This window comes from Sitodiplosis mosellana, unplaced genomic scaffold (assembly GCF_009176505.1).
Source record: "Sitodiplosis mosellana isolate CC-2019 unplaced genomic scaffold, AAFC_SMos_1.0 Smas_scaffold_6162, whole genome shotgun sequence".
NCBI classification, from domain to species: Eukaryota; Metazoa; Arthropoda; class Insecta; order Diptera; family Cecidomyiidae; genus Sitodiplosis; species Sitodiplosis mosellana.
In genome coordinates this window covers 2,157,027-2,175,716 of record NW_022601403.1, presented here as the reverse complement: position 1 = coordinate 2,175,716, position 18,690 = coordinate 2,157,027, and the positions used below count along the sequence as shown (strand labels likewise).

The following is an 18,690-nucleotide window of genomic DNA, read 5'->3' as shown; positions in this document are numbered from 1 at the left end:
TATTTCGTTATTGTTTGGTCGTTTGTTTGTTATTAATAACATTATCAGCTACAATCGAAGCGATAAGCGAATTCTTGAGAAAAAGGGAATTCATTTGTTGATTCGTTCGCATACGTTCCATTCGTTTGTATAGCCTTGCGAGTATGTCTCGGTTTATTCTCTAGTCTGTTTATATACTTAAATGGAATTGGTACTGGATTTGAACAATAGAGAGAGAGAGAGAGAGGAACCGTTGCAGTTTCACATATGGCAATAAACTTGTGTATGTTGTTTTTGTAATTATTTGTCTATTTGAAGCGATAGAGAGAAGAGGAGAGAAAAAACAAGTATTGCAAGTGCTGTCGAAGCAGTCAAAATGTGTGTATTTGAACGAGCAAGTGAGAAAATAAGATAAATATGAGCAGTAATCGGCAAATATTTTTTCCAAAAAAAAAAATTTGGTTTTGTTTACGAAAAAAACCGATAGCAGCGAGTAACAAAACAAGAAGAAGGAGAAAAAACATTTTAAATGCCGCAAATGACGAAGAAGAGACAAAAAAAAACCAGTAAAAAATCAATTTATAAACAACGGAAAAAATGTGTGTGTGTGTTGTTTCCAAGGAAAAGGTTAAGTCAGATGCTTGGCCAAAAAAAAAAATATTTTTTGGATAATCAAATGAGAGAGAGTGAAAATGTCGAATGATATAACGTTTGTGTTGATTCAGTTGCATGAGCTGTGAATTTGGACTTGAACTTCAAAAATTGTGCGCTTAATCGTCATTCAATTGGTTTGATTGAAATTTCGCTGTGTCAATTGTTTTTTCTTCTCTCTGTTTTCTCCTCTTTCGTTCGATGTTGTGACGCTGTTGATGTTTATCTGTTCTCATTTGTGCTGTGATTGGTTCTGATTCATCGACTTTTGACTGTTGTGCGAATGCATAAAATTGTTCTCACGTGACATTTAACCGAGAGAGCGCAAAAGAATCTCTTTGGCAACACAGACCAACAAAAACCGTCAGATGAAACAGAGGCAACGAAACTCGTCAAATGAAATAAAGACAAAAAAAAATTCGCTCAAAAAAGTACAACAACAAAGAGAAACAATTGTACGTGAAGAGAGACACACAGAGCAAAAACAAATGATGATTCTGACAACAAAGTCAACCACCGATGTCATGATGCATGATGTCGTGAAACCACTAAAAATACATGATATGCGATTTGTGTGTGGCGAATGCATTCACAGATTATACGAAAAAAAAATATTAACAGAGACAAGCTCCGACCAAGAGAGAGAGAGAGAGAGAGAGAGAGAGATCCACTTATATTGCGCCGTGGCCAATCCGTTCGGGGCCGGAATTTTATATTGTTTGTTACTGTTATTATTTGTAATAGAATCAAGTTTAGAGTTTCGCATTGCACACGCATCTAAAATTACAGTGAGCGAATAAGCAAGCGAGCGAGCGCGAGAGAGAGAATGAGACCACTTGGTTCGGTGTCGACTGGCTTGCCGTGTATGTTTATTTATGTTTTGTGAGAGACTGAGAGATGCAAGTGGCATTTTCAATCTCATTCTGTTGTAGCTTAAAACGGTGAATCCCGTTTTTGTTGTTTGTCAAATCACAATGTTTTTTTTTTCGTCGTCGTCGACGTGCATTTGTGTCTGACACAACAGGTTCCATCACAACACACATGCATACATATTCTTTGCCATTTAATCTCGATTATGCGATGTGGTCGCAATTGTTGTTGTCAACATAAAATCGAATTCGCTTTTTTTTGTTACTTCCCATGTTTGCATCGCAATAACCTTCGCAACATCGCCGACCGCTCTTCCAATCTACGTGAATATGATTTATTATCATATCGACGAATGCATACAATTTACTATCTTAAGCGCGCACTCTCTCTCTCTCTCTCTTTTTGCGTTAGCAGGCCAACGTGTGTATTGTTGGTGTATTCTTTTTTTTCGGGGCTATTAAATTAACAAGATAAATTCGTTTTGTCGGTTTTTGAGTCGCATGTGCCATCAACACAAAATGGAATTCACTCGATAATTGACACACCGAGACACATACACGCACAATGTAAAAAGCGTATTAAATATTTTATGATAAATGACGTAGGTGGAGAATTCACTTCAAGTTGGACAGAGACAGCAATATAAACCGAACGCAGCAGAAAAAAACCACATACTAAGTGATTCGTTATCAGCTCTTAAAAATAGCCAGATGAATCATATTTGTTTCGCTTGTCAAATCGAACAAACACACACACACACACACACACACACACACACACACACAAAAGAAATTACACATATGAAGTCATTTGAGTGAACGCGAATTGTTGTGCGATCAATCCAATTGGACTAATTCAAATAGAGTTGCCGTTTGGTACCATACCATATGAGATTGAATGAAAGTAGCGCATATCAGTGCGAATATGGATTATGATGTTTATTTGAAATCAGCGACGATATCGTCCAATTTGTGCATTTCATGCGAAATAAGAGACGACCCCAAAAAATGAATCCAAACTGAGGAAGAAAAAATGAATCAAAACCGTGGCGAAAAAAATCACAACACGAAATTTGTTTTTTATCTCCATTTTGTATTGATTTACTTTGGTCGGTCCTTTATTAACGGTCAGCACTTTATTATGGTATTATTCTTCATTTGTGCGCATTGAACGTGAGCGCGCCCGCATCAAATGTGCAACAATTTCATTTTGAACGTTGGACAAGTAAAAATAAAAACCCATCGAACGGGACGGGGACCTGGTATGAAACGGAGGAAGAGGGATACCTAAAAAAACGAGACAGCGAAAGAGAGAGAGAGAGGAACAGAGAAAGAGTGAGAGAAAGAGACAAGAGAAGATACAGGGTAGATAGGAAAAAGAGGCAAGAGCAGACAGAGTGAGAGAGAAAAAGAGAGAAAAAAACGAGATTGAAACATTGGTTTCGATTTAAACAATCAGCTGCATGAAAATGGGAAAAAAATAAAATAAAAGCGCGCGCCCGAGAACAATCAATCCGTCTAGTAATAACAAGAATGCTTTATTTTTTGTTTTGTTTTCATTGTTATTGTTGTTTCAATGAACCGAATTTAAATGTTTTGATCGCACTATTTTCGCAAAACTGTCGGTACGAATAATTTGCGCCCGGTCGACTCGGTGTATTCTCCTCATTCCACTCGCTCTGCATCGCTCTTTTTCCATTTTGCATCGAGACCATGATTATTTGACAGCCGCCTGCCTACTGCTCGTTGTTTCTGTCTATTTGCATGGCGATGCATTTTTTTTTCTTCCGTGCTACACACACACACACACACAAAAAAGAGACACATTTTTTTCCTCTCGCATTTAAATCACCTTTTTTTCTGCTGTTGTTTAAATTCATTTGGCGATTTAATTTATTTTAATTTATTTATGCATAAAAAATAATGTCAAATAAAAACAAGCAGAAAAATGCCAAACAAAAGGTGAAACACACACACTCACATGGAATTTCTGGTTTAAAAAAAAAACAACAAATTGATGCCAAAGATGCACCAGGAATGTGCGGGTGTTTGCTTGTGTGTGTGAATTGCTGAGATGAATGTCCAGTACATCATGAACAATGTGCATTGAATGACTTTTTTCGGTTTGTTAGCCAGCCATTTGTTTTTCTATCCAAATTTATTCGATAAAGTTGCCATTATTTTTTTTGTTTTGGCGCAAAATCATCTCTCTCTCTCTCTCTCTCTCTCCCTCCATCTCTCTCCTTCTCTCATGCTGCCTCTTTCTCTCTTTTTATCTCTGGATCATTTTTTCTCTCCCTCACGCTTTATGAATCGGATTTTTAAGTTGCGTGTGCCAATTTTGTGCAAACTAAAAAAAAGAATGTTGCTTTTGACAGTTGGTCAACATCGGTCACATTTTCCCGCTTAATGAACAAATAACCAACTCTCGATGCATTCGAAACAACGCCAGCAAAAACACCACCGACAAAAATATCCTCTGGATAAAATTCGGTAGGATAGTGGTGAGATAAAAAAAAAAACAACCATCACATTCCACGTGCGACAATCTCCCATTTTATTTACACAGAATATACACGATTCGGGCGGTATGTGTTTTTATTCTCGCGTCATTATTGTCGTTGCATGGCAGTTTTGGGTCACAATCAACAACGAAAAAAAATTATTAATCAAAAAATATAAATTAAAATAAATCATTAAGAATGGTGGTGTGTGTGCCTGGATTTTCCTTCAGAGTCGCGGGAACGGGCAGAGGTGGAGAGGGCAATGTATCATATTTGAGGTTGTTTCTCCATCACACATAACAGTTGTCTCTTCATTAAATTTCAATTTTGGCAAACACGACCGAATGGCACACGCTCAATCGAATACATCATTTTTACTCGCAATGAATCGCTCACATTGCACACATACGCTGCGAAACCAGTTTCGGTTAATCACCACCGCAAACGGACAGTTTTCGATGAAGACTGCTTGAATGTTAAGGCTTTTTCTGCGGGAAATACGAGCCGAACGAGTGAAATACATCACTAGCAGATACACGCAGATGGAATTCTTTTCGCATTTTAACGAGTTCGGTTGGGATTTTTACGAGATTTTCCCTTCTTTTTCGATCGAAAATCGAGTATCGGAAATCGAGTGTCGAACGCCGTGTATCAAACGCCAGTATCGAACGGGAGTGTTGAAAGTCAAGTGTTGAAGTCGATTGTTGAACGCTAGAAGTCGCTGTTCGAAATATTCTACGCACAAATTTACAAATCTTCTCTCTCAAATCGTGAAAATACCCAAAAATATCTAGAAAAAAAAATCATCGAAAAAGCATTTCGGATTAGCCAATTAGGACATCAAAACTCCTTCAAAAAGACTATAACAAATCGTTTCAAAAATGCAGAATTAATTGCTCTCTTCCACCTTATTCTCATTAAAAACACATTTTTTTTCATTCTCATCGGCGTCAAATTAATCGTTTTTTCCTTCTTTTTTTTCAGAAATCAATTTGCGAAGCATCCAAATAAAATACCCATCAAAACTGCTAAATTTTGTGGTATGAACCCGATTTTCCAGCAAATATTGTGTGATGACAAAACATACACATAATCTGGCGCCTAACATGATGTGAAGTTCAAATTGTGAATGTGTTCAAAACCTCATCAAATGTTAATGAAGTGTTAATCAAGACGAAAAAAAAAACCGTTTCAATGCCAGAAAACCTTATGAATAAAAAGAAGTGAAAAAATCTGAACGAATAAAAAGAAAGGAATCAAAGAAGTATAGAAAAAAAAAACCGTGCAAAATTTGTTAATTGGAAAATCAACATTAGCAGCAAAAAATCACCATAATTTGTATGTTTTTATGAAAGTGCGATGAATTTGTCCGAATAACAGTACTGAAAAGTGAACGATTTCGGCAAGTGAAGAAAAAAAACCAGCGAATAAGTGATTTACATTGTGAAAAATTATCGACACAAATTGAAAAAAATAAAAAACCGAAAGAGCGAAAAAAACCATCGACCTAATCAAATTGTCGAGTTCAATGTGTCATAATAACCCAAAGAAAGTGCAACATTGAAAATCCAATAAACGAGCAACAAAAAAAGTACATTGAAATCAAATCGCCAAAGTTATATTGCCCCCAAGCGAAATCCGAGAAAAAAGCACACTGCATTCTAAGAATTCGACGAAAAACGCCGCGGCAAACCGATTTTTTTTGTTGTTGTTGTTCTTTGTTTTCTGCAAAACACACAAACATATTCAAAATTCAGCATTTACCAGCATATAAGCGCCATCATTTGTTTTCTAAAGCAAAAACCCGAATAGCACAAGCTCAGCGCAAATCAAATATTGAACGACAACATTTTTCGTTTGATGAATATGAATTGATTTATTCGTTCAATTAATAAATCGTATTATTTTGGGTTCTCATGTTCGGTTCTCCGATTTATTGTTATACAAAACTTCGAATTGCATAATAAAAACTCCGGGCCGAATTCACTCACATCGAAAAAAAAACGCACATCCCTAAACAGCAGCAGCAACGACGAAATCAATTTTTGTGCGGGCCATTTGATTAATGTGTGTGTATATTGGTCTATTGTGTGCCGTTGAGTGATTGAGAGAGAGAGAGAGAGAGAAATTGTGTGTCATTTTTTTTCAGTCTCTCGAGAAAACCAAAATATTTTGCTTAATAAAATCAAGAAAAGTTTTTAACGTTGATTCGTTTTCGGTGTATTTTTTCCGTTCGAAATGTTTTAATTGAGCAAGAAAAAGAAGAAGAAGAAGAAGAAGAAGAGTGCATGTGTAAAACGAGTGTATTCATTTGAAAGAAAAAAATATCGCTGGTGCAAAGAAGCAAAACATCGAACGACAAATCAACTTTGAATTAACGCAACTATACAAATTGTCTAACAAAACAAAACCAGTTGTTATTGCTACGTGTTTTTTTTTGGTGAAAGAATTTATTCAGATTCAGAATTGATACCGAAAAAAATTATGGTTATTTGAATTCCAGAAAAAATTGCAGGAAAATTTCAAAAGAAAAAGAGAAATTAAACGAAACAAAAAAAAAGAGAAAGAAGAGAAAAGTGTTGCACTGCATTAAACTTGACTGAGTTGTTAGTTTTTTTTTCTTTGATTGTTTTGTTTATTTGCAAAACTTTGACTTGATAATTGTGCGTGAACGGCAACATTACGGCAACCGCAAACATGGATATCTTACCGAGTGGAAACATTTTTCGTGAACTGCAAGACATACACGACACCGGATACTTTTCATCTCAAGTATCGATCGAGGATCAATGGCAACAGGCAAGTTATAATCTTTTTTTCATTGGAATTTGGTCAAGAATTCGGCCACACAGGTCAAATTGGTCGATTTTGGTCGAATTTAGTCAAATTTGATTGATTTTCGTCAAATCGATCGAATTTTTCGACTTTCATATCACAATTCGGCAAGTAATTGGATTTCTTTTGGCTTTCAACAAACATATTTCCACGAAAATATTTGATAAATTGATTGATTTGAATCGAAAGTTGGTATTGGTAACGTTTGGAATTTCTATAAATTTCAAACGAATTGGAAAATTCAACGGAAAAGTTGAAAATTTTGAGAAAAACCCGAAATTTCGGAGGAAAAAATCGAAAATTTGTAGAAGAAAATTGAAAATTCAGACGAAAAAAATGAAAAATCTCGAGAAATAATCTGGAATTTTGAGGAAAAAATCGAAAAATTTGAAAATTCAACCCGAAAAATTGAAAAAAAAAATTTGAAGAAATTTAAAATTTCATAGAAAAGTCCAAAAATTGGGAACAAAAAATTGACATTCACTACTAAAATTTGGCTAAAACCAAAAAAAAAAGTTCAATGATAAGTCTCGTAATTGCCTCTCGCATCCAATCACACACATCGCATTGAGATGAAAACAAGTGAATAAAAATACAGGGAACGAGACACGTTGACTATTTTAAATTCATATTCATATGATTTCTATTTCATTTTTGTTGTTAAGTTTTAAATTTTAGATAAGAAACGTAGCAGCTGTTTTAAAAATCCAGCTCTCGTTTGGTTATATATATTTAGTTGAAGTACTTACTTGGTTTTGGTATAATTTAAATAACATCCAGGGAATTTTAGGGGTTTTCGTGGAAATGTGTTGAAATTTAAGACAAAAAACCGCATATCATTCAACATCACACAATGACTATGCTGTTCCTACCGAAAAAAAATTAGTTAGTGAAGCGATGTTTTTCTAATTGGAATCATCACATAAAGTATTATCTCCTGTGACTTGTCTTTTGAGGGCTGCAAATATAAATTTACCATCGTTACGGCGCCCTTTTTTCTTCCACTTGGCCCTTTTGTCATGATAATTTCCTCAGCAAAACGAAAGACGAACCACCAAAAAATTGACATCATTTCAAGCGAAACGAATTCGATTTATGAGTGTATTCAGTCGTTTTGAAAGGAAAAAAATTATGAATTTTGGTGCGGAATGTTAGTGTTACCCTTTTTTGTGGTTTTTCTACGTCTGCGTTGCATGTAAATTGCATTTTAATGCAAAATAAGGCATAGCATTCGGCCACCCTCAAAATGGAAACAAGCAAGTGGAATTTTTATTGTCTTGCCAACCGAAATCGATGCACGCCTTCAGGCTCTCTCGAGAATATTCTCATTAGAAGAAATATATTTTCAAATATCCAAATGATAAATTCCAGTCGCAAAAGCGAAAAAATTTCCATGTTATTGCATTGGGCAAATGCCATGCTGAATCGAAAAACAACGAGAAGAAGAAAAAAAATATGCTTCGAACTGAGGAAACAAAGAAGAAGAAGAAGAAGTAAGAATCAAAAAGTTATCCACAAACGTGTAGTTCACTGGAAATCGCTATCTCACAAGTCTTTTTATATATGTATTCCAGCGAGAGAAATCTCGTCGTTGAAAATTAGAACATATCATCGTCGCAAATCTAGTTGTTGACATAAAATAAATGCGAAAAGAAGCCACTGTAATAGCCAAATAAAAATGATGATGGAAGAATGAAAAAAAAACACACACACACACACCGAGCACAGCGTAGAACACACACCGAGAGAGAGAGAGAGAGAGAGAGAGAGAGAGAGAGAGAATTTTTGTTTCATTTTTTTTTTGTCGCTCTCGCTTCGCCTGATTCTGATATAGCATTGTCGAATGGAAATTGCATTTGATAATTTACCGAGAAATTGAGAGATATAGAGCCACACAATACAATGCCGAATTGAAAGGACCAAGACAGAAAACGCACAACACAGAGAAAATAAGCGAAGCGTACAGCCCACAGACAAGTTGTTAAAAGAGACAAAACTGTCTCATTTTCTCTCTCGCTCGCTCTCGTCACACAGATATGCGTACGCAATGAATGGAATTCACGGTATAATCTTATAAAATTTATATTGAAGCCGTAATGCGACACAATGATATATAGCGCACAGGGCCAATATGTGACAATTTTGGTAGCGTGCTTGTTGTTGTTGTTGATACCAAGAGCCGATTCTCATGTATGTGCTTGAGCGCGCGAGCGCACACACGTCTATGCACTTTACTTTCTTCATTCGCAGTTTGTGTGTGTGTGTGTGTCGCGCCAGCCTCGGACACAATGTTTTTATGCCTCGAAGCGAAGTCTTCGACTTTTCAACATCTCTTGCTTGCTCTGGCTTGCTCTAGCTCTTTCCCGCTTCCGCGTTTGAAATCTCTTTTTCGCAGTTTCATCGTTTATTCTATCGCTCTCTAGCTTTCTCGCTCTGTGGCTTTCCCGCTTTCTTGCTTCCTCACTCTCTCGATCTATTGCTCTCTCACTCTGTCATTCTCTCGCTTCCCGATTCTAGTTCTTCCTCACTTTTGCTCGAATGCCCGCTCACTTTTGTATACACAGAAATATTTTTGCAACAAACAACGTCAGAAGGAAAAAAACAACAAAAATCGCTTTGTTTTCCTTCTGTCTTTTATTTGGTGTGCCAAAAAAAAAAAACATTTTACGAGTGTAATTTCGTATACGAGAAGCGGCTATGCATGACGAGCAAATGTTCAATTACACAAGGAAAACAGCGGCAGTGATCCAAAAACGCACGCAGAAAATTACGAATACATGAGAACATAAAAAAATACGACGAAAGAAAAGCCGTAGAGCAAAAGCAGCAGCAACAGTAGTAGTAGCAGCGGTAGCGAATACAAAACATCTTTATTCGTCTTTGCGAATGTTCTTTTTTAAATGTACTTTTAGTTATTGTTGTTGTGTTTAGCGAAAACGTCGCCGATGCTACTAAACACCGCCGCACATATATTGTGTTGTTGCTAGCCGGTGACTTGTTGTGTGTTTTGGCCAAACGAGGCTTCGGTCCAAGAAAATCAACAAAGTTTTATGCTCTGATTTGCGGTGACCGCGGAGCGAGAAAAAAAACCAAAATAAAGCCGCTTGAATTGGCCATTGGGTAATTTCATAATCATGAGCTTTGGTCCATCCAAAATGGACAAAAAACAATTGCACATATCAAAGCGCACAGGCAATGAGCCAATGATGTGACAAAAAGGCATTTTGTCGCTTCAATCATATAAAAACGACGTTGAACTAATGAGAGAGACCGAAAAAAATAAACAATAATAAAATGGACGGAAAAAATGGTCTCTAGCTTTCAAATAGAATAACCGATAAAGTCTGAGAAGGACGGCCATTAAAATGATGGCCGGTTCGACGGAAAATGCTGAGAAACATTGCGATTAATGCACATCTCTCCCTCTCTCTCTCTCTCCCTCCCTCTTTCTCGTGTGTGTGTGTATATGAAAATTGGAGATCAACGAACAACAACCAAGAAAAAAAAAGAGTAAGCGAATACTTTCGAGGCTAGGCTATCCAGTGTTTGGCTGGGTGCCAAAATTCAAACACCGTGCGCAAAAAGCAATATTTTTTTTCTAATAGAGCTGTAGACTGAAAGACAAAGAAACACAACGAAATGAAATAAAAAATTATAGCAATACCAGGCGCAGTAGCATATCGTTCTCCTCCGTCCCACACCAGCCACGATAGTCCTAGAAAAAGAAAACATCGACGATTCACAGATTCACACAAAGCCGCCTCATGTTTATTTCACGAAAATTTACGGCCGTCACACATCGGACAAACGCGAGCCAACGATACACATCAGGATTTTGGGCATTACATGGACGAAATGTTCATGCGAGCAAGAGAGATAGCGATATTTTAAGAGATAGCCAAAATTGAGTGGAAAACACTGCAAAATGGTGTGCAAGACATGGCAAAAAACGAGTAAATGAGTAGCACATGAATAAACTAGAAATGACGGTGAAAAGAGTTTGCCATTGAATTTCGACCGAATTTCCCGCTTTTTCTTAATTTCCCATCGTCGTCTTCATTTTCAACGGAACAATGTGCGATCACGGCCCGTTTCTTTCGACTATTGCTGCTGATTTTTTCTTGCTCTGCTGCTGCTGCGAATACTTCTTCTTGATTTGCTGCTTCATATTCTCTTACTTCTTCCTCTTCCTTTTGCCATTTCTCCTCCAAAAGTGAGAGAGGATGGAGAAAGAGCGAAAAATGCTTCTTTTGGCTGAAACAGAGAGTGAGAGAGGATGAAGAGAGATAGAGAGAGAGAGAGTGAGAGAAAGAGAGCTATTGAAGCAAGAAGCGATGTCGAGATGCATCGAAATAAAAACCAAACAAATTGGCCGATATTCTTACCTTAAAGATGCCATCCGAACCGAATGAGCTGTATCCAACTATATTGTTGGCAAATGTTACTGTCGTCTTTGCACGCTTGCTTGTGCTCGCGCGAATGCTCTTTCGCCATTATATCGGATATAATATCGAATTTTCTCCGCTTTGAATTGCCAATGTTTTTTGATAAGTGCATTTCGAATGTCTGGTGCGACAGTCGATCCACCCAAAGAAAAACGGCAAACGACCAGTGAACACTGAAGAAAGAAAAAAACACACACCAGAAACAGGTTAATAAAAGAATTCATTTGGTGCCACCTGAAAATATGTTCAATTCGGTGCTTTTTTTTTCTTCTTTGTGATAATATCTTGGTTGTGTCGCATTGTCATCATTTCTCCCCGTTGTTATGGATAGAATGGCGCAATTTTGTCGAGTTTGTTAATCGGCCAATTGCAATTTGGTTCTTCGGCTTTTTTTTTCTGTTCGTTTCTGACTTCGTGCTAAACAAGACTGAGCGAATTATTCTCTGTTATTTAGCGCTAAATATTTATCTCGTGTACGCCTAAAAACGGGATTCGTTTGGATTTTTCGAGGCATGCTGTTTTGCAAAATTTATCGCATAACATGAATTAATGTTCATTTTATTGTTTGCAAATGGCCAAACGGCTTGAAAGACAGAGAAAATGAGAGTGAAATAGCCAAGAACGAAGTAAAAACCGACCAAGCAAGAAAAAAAAATCGTATGAGTAAAATTCGTTCGACTCGATTGTTTATGGGATGCTTGAAGTTTATTCAACAACAACGAAAATTTTTGTAGGTGCTAAATACTAAATTTCGCATATATTCAAACCCGACCAGAGAGAGAGAGAGAGAAAACATTTTAGAATTTATGCACACCATTTATTTGTTTAGTTTTTTTTCTCTCGTTCGTTTCTCTTTACATTCTCACTTCCTCGGTCCGTCTTCCATTTATCTCACTCTCATTCAGTTCGGCGCGCTCATATCACGGTTCAAGAGAAGAAAAAAACGTATTTTTTTACGGCGATATACGTGATTAATAAAAAATGAAAAATAACGATTCGGTGTGTCGTATCTTTTTTTTTCATTCGGTGTGAATTTCATTTTTTTGGCAGCGGCACAATACACAGAGAAAGAGAGAGTGAGAGATTGAGGAAGAAAGAGAGACCAAAACAACAGATAAATAAAATGTTGTCCAGCAAAAATAATATATTCTCGCTCACATACAAACACAACATATCATCATCATACCAGAAATAACGATGAATTTATGTATGCCCGAAAACGTCATCCATTGAAAAGTTGGTGTCCCGAGAAAAGCCAAAAAGATACAACACAAACTATCGCGCTGTGAGAGAGCGGGAGCTAGCAAGAGAGATGAAGAGTTAGCGAAAGCGAGAATAGGCGCGGGAGATATAGAGGAAGCGAGAGCGAGAATGAGCGAGTGAGGGTACGAGAGAGTTTGCGAGATAGTAAAAGAGTGAAAAAAACGAATGAGAGAACGAGAGAGCGAAGGTGAGAGAGCAAGATAGAGAAAAAAAAATAAGAATGCTTCAAATGAATGAGAATTTTAATAAGCGCATGTTAAATGTTTTTAAATGCGAGAAAGACACACTCACCGTCGACATCGGCAGAGAGAAGAAACTGAGTAGAAAAAAAAACACACTCACCGCAAGCGCGACAGAGAACCAGTTTGTTGTTTATGTTCGGTGTGTGTATATATTCCTCATTTATTATATGTGTATTTAGTTTTTGTGGAAGGCTTATGCATTTGGTTTGGTGCGATGAATGCGCGCGCGCTCTCCCGCTCACGCATGCACGGTCCTTTTCTTCAAACACATGCGATCATTCGTACCGTTCCGAAGAAGAAAAAAAATCGACTGTTTTCTTCCGAAAAAAAAACCCAAAGCGAAAAAAACACACACACACAACATTCAAGCTCACGCTACGTTCTGTTTAGACTCGATGTGCGTGTTATTGTTGTTAGGTTTTCTTTCCATTCGTTTAGTCGGTTAGTGTTTTTTTTCCTTTCCTTCTTTCAATATCTTTCTTTGTTTCTCCTGCGCGCGCGCGCTCTCGCTCAATGGCAACCGAAAAAAACTAACATTGAGGATAGAATATTTAAACAATAATCCACTTGCGTTTGTCTCTATCTTTTTGTCGTTCGCACCTTGGATCCATGCACCCAAGTCCAAACTACACTTCATTTATGTAATCGAAGCGAGCGAGAGAGCAAGAGAGCGAGCGACAATGAACGAAAAAGAAAAAAAAGAAACAAAACAAAGAGCATACAGTACCAAATTCAACGCCAACTCATATGCACACCAACATAATCACTTGTAGCATAGAGTCATAAAAATACACTCATGACACCCGCTCAAATAATAAAATATTATATTGAGAAATGTTATGAATATTCGGTGTGTGCCGCGCGCGCTCACTCACTCTGTGGCCGACGCGGTGCTGCTGTTGTTGTTGCATGTTGGACGGTACGATGCAATCATTTGCCCATAAAATGGTGAGTGAGTGAGTGAGTGAATGAGTGTGTGCGTTGAGCGAAACAGAAAATCTCTCTGTCTTTTCGGATTAACACCACGCGATCCCATCAATCGGAATGTCATTTCAATTGTTATGATTGGGTTTATGGCGGCATTTTTCTCTCTCTCTCTCTTTCTCTCTCTCTGCGCGGCAAACACACTCACCAAATCCAATGAACCGTCGTCATCGTCACGGATACATAGTAGATAATCATTGTAATTGCTGCAAACAAATTCTATGACGTCGAAAACAATACAACAAATTCTAACGCTGAGAATACTTTGTGAACCATTCAGTCGCGCTCTTTGACCCAATCCACCATTGCCACACAATTCAAACCGGAACGAATATGCACTCTGTTTTGCAAATCGTGAGGTGGCAATTAAATGAGGGATCATTTTTGTCAAACAAAAAATACCGACAATTTATTTAATTCTTCATGCCATTTAGACGGGCTTATTCGATATCCGAATGAGATTGTTGATTCAAAGTTCCGTGAATAAAGAAAGGAGACGAATTGTCAAAGCCAAGGCCAACAACTGTGTGAAGAAACAACGAGAAGGACTGAATGCAATGGAACAGACCAAAATGAGATGAAACCAATATGAATTTGATTAAAATCCAGTCGATTGAAACCGAATTCAATCCATTTCGTGATGCATTCATCACGTGAATGCCACATTTTTGATATATGTGTGTCACATTTTCGGCGATGGAAACTAATTAAATCAAGTAATTTCATTAATAGTCGTGCTTGAAATGAACTTTGCCATCGACATTCGTTCTTTGTTCTCTTTTTTTTTTCTCTCCATTCGACATTCTGCATAAAGTATAGATTCAGCATTCGGTATGATATGCAGAGCTATTGTATGCTCGTTTTTGTTAAGCACGCTATCATGAAAAACGCAATCAACGTATGAAGGCATCGAATGCAGCCGAAGATAAAAAGCAATCAATAGAAATCAGTTGTTTAGCCATGCTCAATAAATCATTCGTCACTGCCGACTGTGTGGAGCGAGAGGGTAAAGGCAAAGGGAAGTAGAATGAGAATGCGCCAGATATATGAGGGAAAGCAGTGTGTGCGGAGTCAATAAGTGCAAAATTTCCGATTTGCATTTAAATGGACTGATTTTCAATCAAAGTTAATGCCAACCGATCGCCGAATCTCGAACGCCACCAAAATGGGTTTTCTTCGTTTTGAAGAAAGATGATATACTATTTTCGTTTGCGTTTTCGATGTAACATCCACTATAGATGATGGAGTATAGGCTCTATCTCCGTCTCTCTGCCTCTTTCTCCTATTCTCTCCATCTCACCGTCTCTCTTCACCTCTTTGACTCTCTCTCCTTCTCTCTCTCTCTCCAGCTCGCCTGATATTCGATGCTTTTTGTCTAGCGTGCGTTGAACATTTCGGTGTTATTTGTTTAGCACAAGCAAAAGATAGACGACGCGAGTGCGAGTGAGATAGAGAAAAGCGGCAATAAATCGAAAATAAGACGGAAGAGATTTGGTGCATGAAGTGGCAGGAAATTTCATTCTTAATATATGTATTATAGTATTTTATTTTCTCTGTCTCGTGTTGTTACTACTGCGCATAAACTCTCCCCATGACGTGTGTGCGCTCGCGCGTCGTTATTTGATACGGCTCATAATCGCCCGTCCCGAAAAAAAATCCAAATAATTTTTCCATCGAATCTTTTTTTTTCAATTCCAAAAATAATACTCGAACTTCGAGTCTTGAGTAAAAGCCAAAATCTAGAGAAACCAAAATTCACACCCGAAAGTGTCTCGTCTCAAGTTTCTCTCTCTCTCTCTCTCTCTCTCTCTCTCTCTCTCTCTCGGACTCGGAAATGGCGGCAATTGAAATTAAAGTCGGTGTAAATACAAAATGTGCTTGGTTCTATCTGGTGCTTCGTTTCGCCAACAATTTATCGTTGCGGATACTTAATTTGACACTCTCTTAACTGATTTCCAGGCGCTCTCATCTCCAATGACAGCACACTCGAACCATAAGTGTTTTCAAAATCAATTTATTTATTACATGATGACTGTGAATGTGTGACTATTATTCAATCGAGCATTGTTTTGGCCAATGTATTTTGAAGTGCATAGACTCGAAATGAGACGACAGTCGCTCGATTGAAATCAATTTCATCAACGGAATTTTCGATTTAAATGCGTCTTCCTTTCGCCTTAATTCAGTCGAACAAATAAATGGAGGAAAAAAAAGTCGTGAATAAACGACTTTGGCTCACATTTTTGGCACATTGACTCACAAACTCACGCATATATTGTCCATCCGCCCAGGCACATTTCAATTGCTGCAGAAGAAGATGAAAAAATGTTAATTTTTTCGCCATGATAACGCACGAACATCCCGCGAGTCAGTTATCGTCGACGACGTTTCACACAATGCAAACACACACGTAATTCATTCAGTCGTCATCATCATAACTCTCCAGTATATTTCAAGTGTATGATTTATGAAAAATGAGATGATTTATGACATTGAAACGGTGGCAGCCGATGCGCACTTTTGGATTTGTGCGCAGCTCTTTTACTCACATAATTTACCATCTCATTCTTTGTTTGCTCAACATTTTCCAACTCTCTCTCTTGCTGGCTCACTATCGGTCCGTTTTTTGTGTGTCTGTCTCACTCACTCACAAAGGAATGCCATTTTTTTCGACTTGAAATCGCTTTGGTCAACATTGCCACACATATCACAGCCACTGCACGCCGGATCGCACAGTATACTTGACTGGAATTGATAGCATATCACATTTTTCAAACAAATAACTCTTTCGACGAAAGACTTTTACGATACGCGGCACAAAATATGACTGATACTTTGACTTCTCGCATCCATTTAACCCAGTTTGTTAGAGAAGAGCGTTCACTTGTTTGCTGCTTGGTCCAAATGAACCGAACTATTTCCAAAGACATTTGTCTCTTGCTTCGGTAAACAAATCATGGTTGATCACAAGTGGACGGTGCATAGAGAGAGAAATGGACGGTGCATAGTGAAGGTTGTACACTATGCACCTGAATGTATTCATAACTCTGACACATCCAAATGTATACAATGAATAGTATTCATTGAATACTATTCATACCTCTAGACCTCAAAATGAGACCTCTGAATGGATATATTCATTTGGATTTCCTTGTCAAATTGCTTAAATTCAAATTCGAATAATCGCATTTGATATTTAATGCGTTTTTAATTCGATGTTGCACGCACTTTGAGCAAAATCGCTCCATTTTCTACACACACACACACACACACACACACACACACACACACACACACACAAATCAGAACTTTGCAGTTCAGTTTCATAAAATCATTTTGCTGAAACCGAACAAGAAAAAACACACAGATTAAACCACCACATTAAACCATGATTGTGTGTGGCGTTTACGATGGGCTGGAACTAATGTGTTTTATTTCTTCTTATTTTTATTGTGAAACTTACACATTAAATGGTAAATGGTAACGGCCGAAAATGTTTTTGTTTGGCTTCACTTCAGCCACGCAACAATGCCGATGCACAACACGATTTCCGTACGCATTTCGCTCGGTGAGTGCATATTAAATGCATCGGTTTTGTTTTTATTTTCGGTTTCGGTGTGTCTATACCACACGAAATCACATTTTGATGGCAAAATCCAACTCCGTACACTTAATACAGTGTATTAAATGCAGACATTCCGACCGTGAATGCATAAGCAAAGGTCACATCGAAACCGAAGACGTATTTTTTTTCTTCTCGTTCAGTGTCTTTTTTTCCCATTAGAACGAATCGAATGAACGTACCGAACCGAACAAAAATGATGATGATGAAAAATATATCACGTGTGGTGAGAGATCGGTATCGCTAAATTGAGAATACCTTAAAAACCGTTTCTCCCATTAAAAATGGTGGTGCATGCATGTATTGGTGTGTGTGTGTGTATATATGTGTATGGCAATGACTTTGGCTACGAGTGCATTTGAACGTGAAACAGTTCGATGCATTTTCATGTTCGTTTGCCGGTTGGCAGCAAGCAAGAAGCCATGAAGAGATAATTGTGACATCCGTTTTTAGCACGTTTGACATTAAAAACAAAATCGACCACGAAAAATGGAACTTGAGACTCAAAAATAAATGTGTATATATCATTTGGGAATGGAGAAAGAGAGAGAGAGAGAGAAAAGTAAAAGAGGGAGAATGCGTGAGCGCGAGCGTGACAGACCATTCGGGGCAATATCCGAAATACTGAATAAAAATTCACTCTCCGGAGAAATGGGAGAGTTTACTCCGAATCAACAACAAAACGATGACGACAAACAAAAAAAATACACACAGAGCGGCACATTCACAACAAAACCGACACTATTATTTCCAAAATGTTTTACAGTAATCGAAAGAGAGAGAGAGAGAGAGAGAAGTTAATTTGTCTTCATATTGTTCTGGGTTTTTGGCTGATGTGATGCCGCCGTCAGACGATAGCCGTATATATGCTATGATACACACACACACGGTGTGAGTATGGTTCGGTGTACGTGTGTTTTGTGCATTTGTTTTTCTTGTCGTCGGTGGCATATACTGTATGTATTTGTATATCCCTCCCCCTCAGCCAACAAAACGATTTAAAAATGGTTATTGTCTTTCTTTTTTTTCATTCAAACCCAAAATTAAATACGAGAGTGTGACGTGGATCTGTAATATTTCAGGAACCTCATTGTGCACTATGAGAACATATTTCATTCCTCCTTTATGCATTTACATTATCGTTTATTTTTATATATATTCGGTGTGTGTATGTTTTCTCTCCGTTCAATTCAGTTCGGTTGGGTTTATTCGAATTTCCTCTAATTTCGCTCCTTGTTTTACTCTCCGTCTCTCTCTCTCTCTCTCTCTCTCTCTCTCTCTCTCTCTCTCTCTCTC

General features: G+C 37.7%; 1 protein-coding gene across 5 annotated transcripts in view; it reads left to right on the top strand.

Annotated features, from left to right (window-relative positions):
* LOC129574279 (Krueppel-like factor luna) overlaps nucleotides 1-18,690 on the top strand; it is a 462,889-nt gene that overhangs the window by 11,685 nt on the left and 432,514 nt on the right. For 3 of the 5 annotated variants that reach the window (XM_055456065.1, XM_055456062.1, XM_055456061.1), the window contains exon 2: nucleotides 4,988-6,802. In XM_055456065.1, the coding sequence (XP_055312040.1) occupies nucleotides 6,701-6,802 (102 nt within the window). In that variant the 5' untranslated portion in view covers nucleotides 4,988-6,700. Of the gene's footprint in view, nucleotides 1-137; nucleotides 263-340; nucleotides 358-4,987; nucleotides 6,803-18,690 lie in introns of those variants that run through there. The other 2 variants (XM_055456063.1, XM_055456064.1) reach the window with 2 other exon arrangements.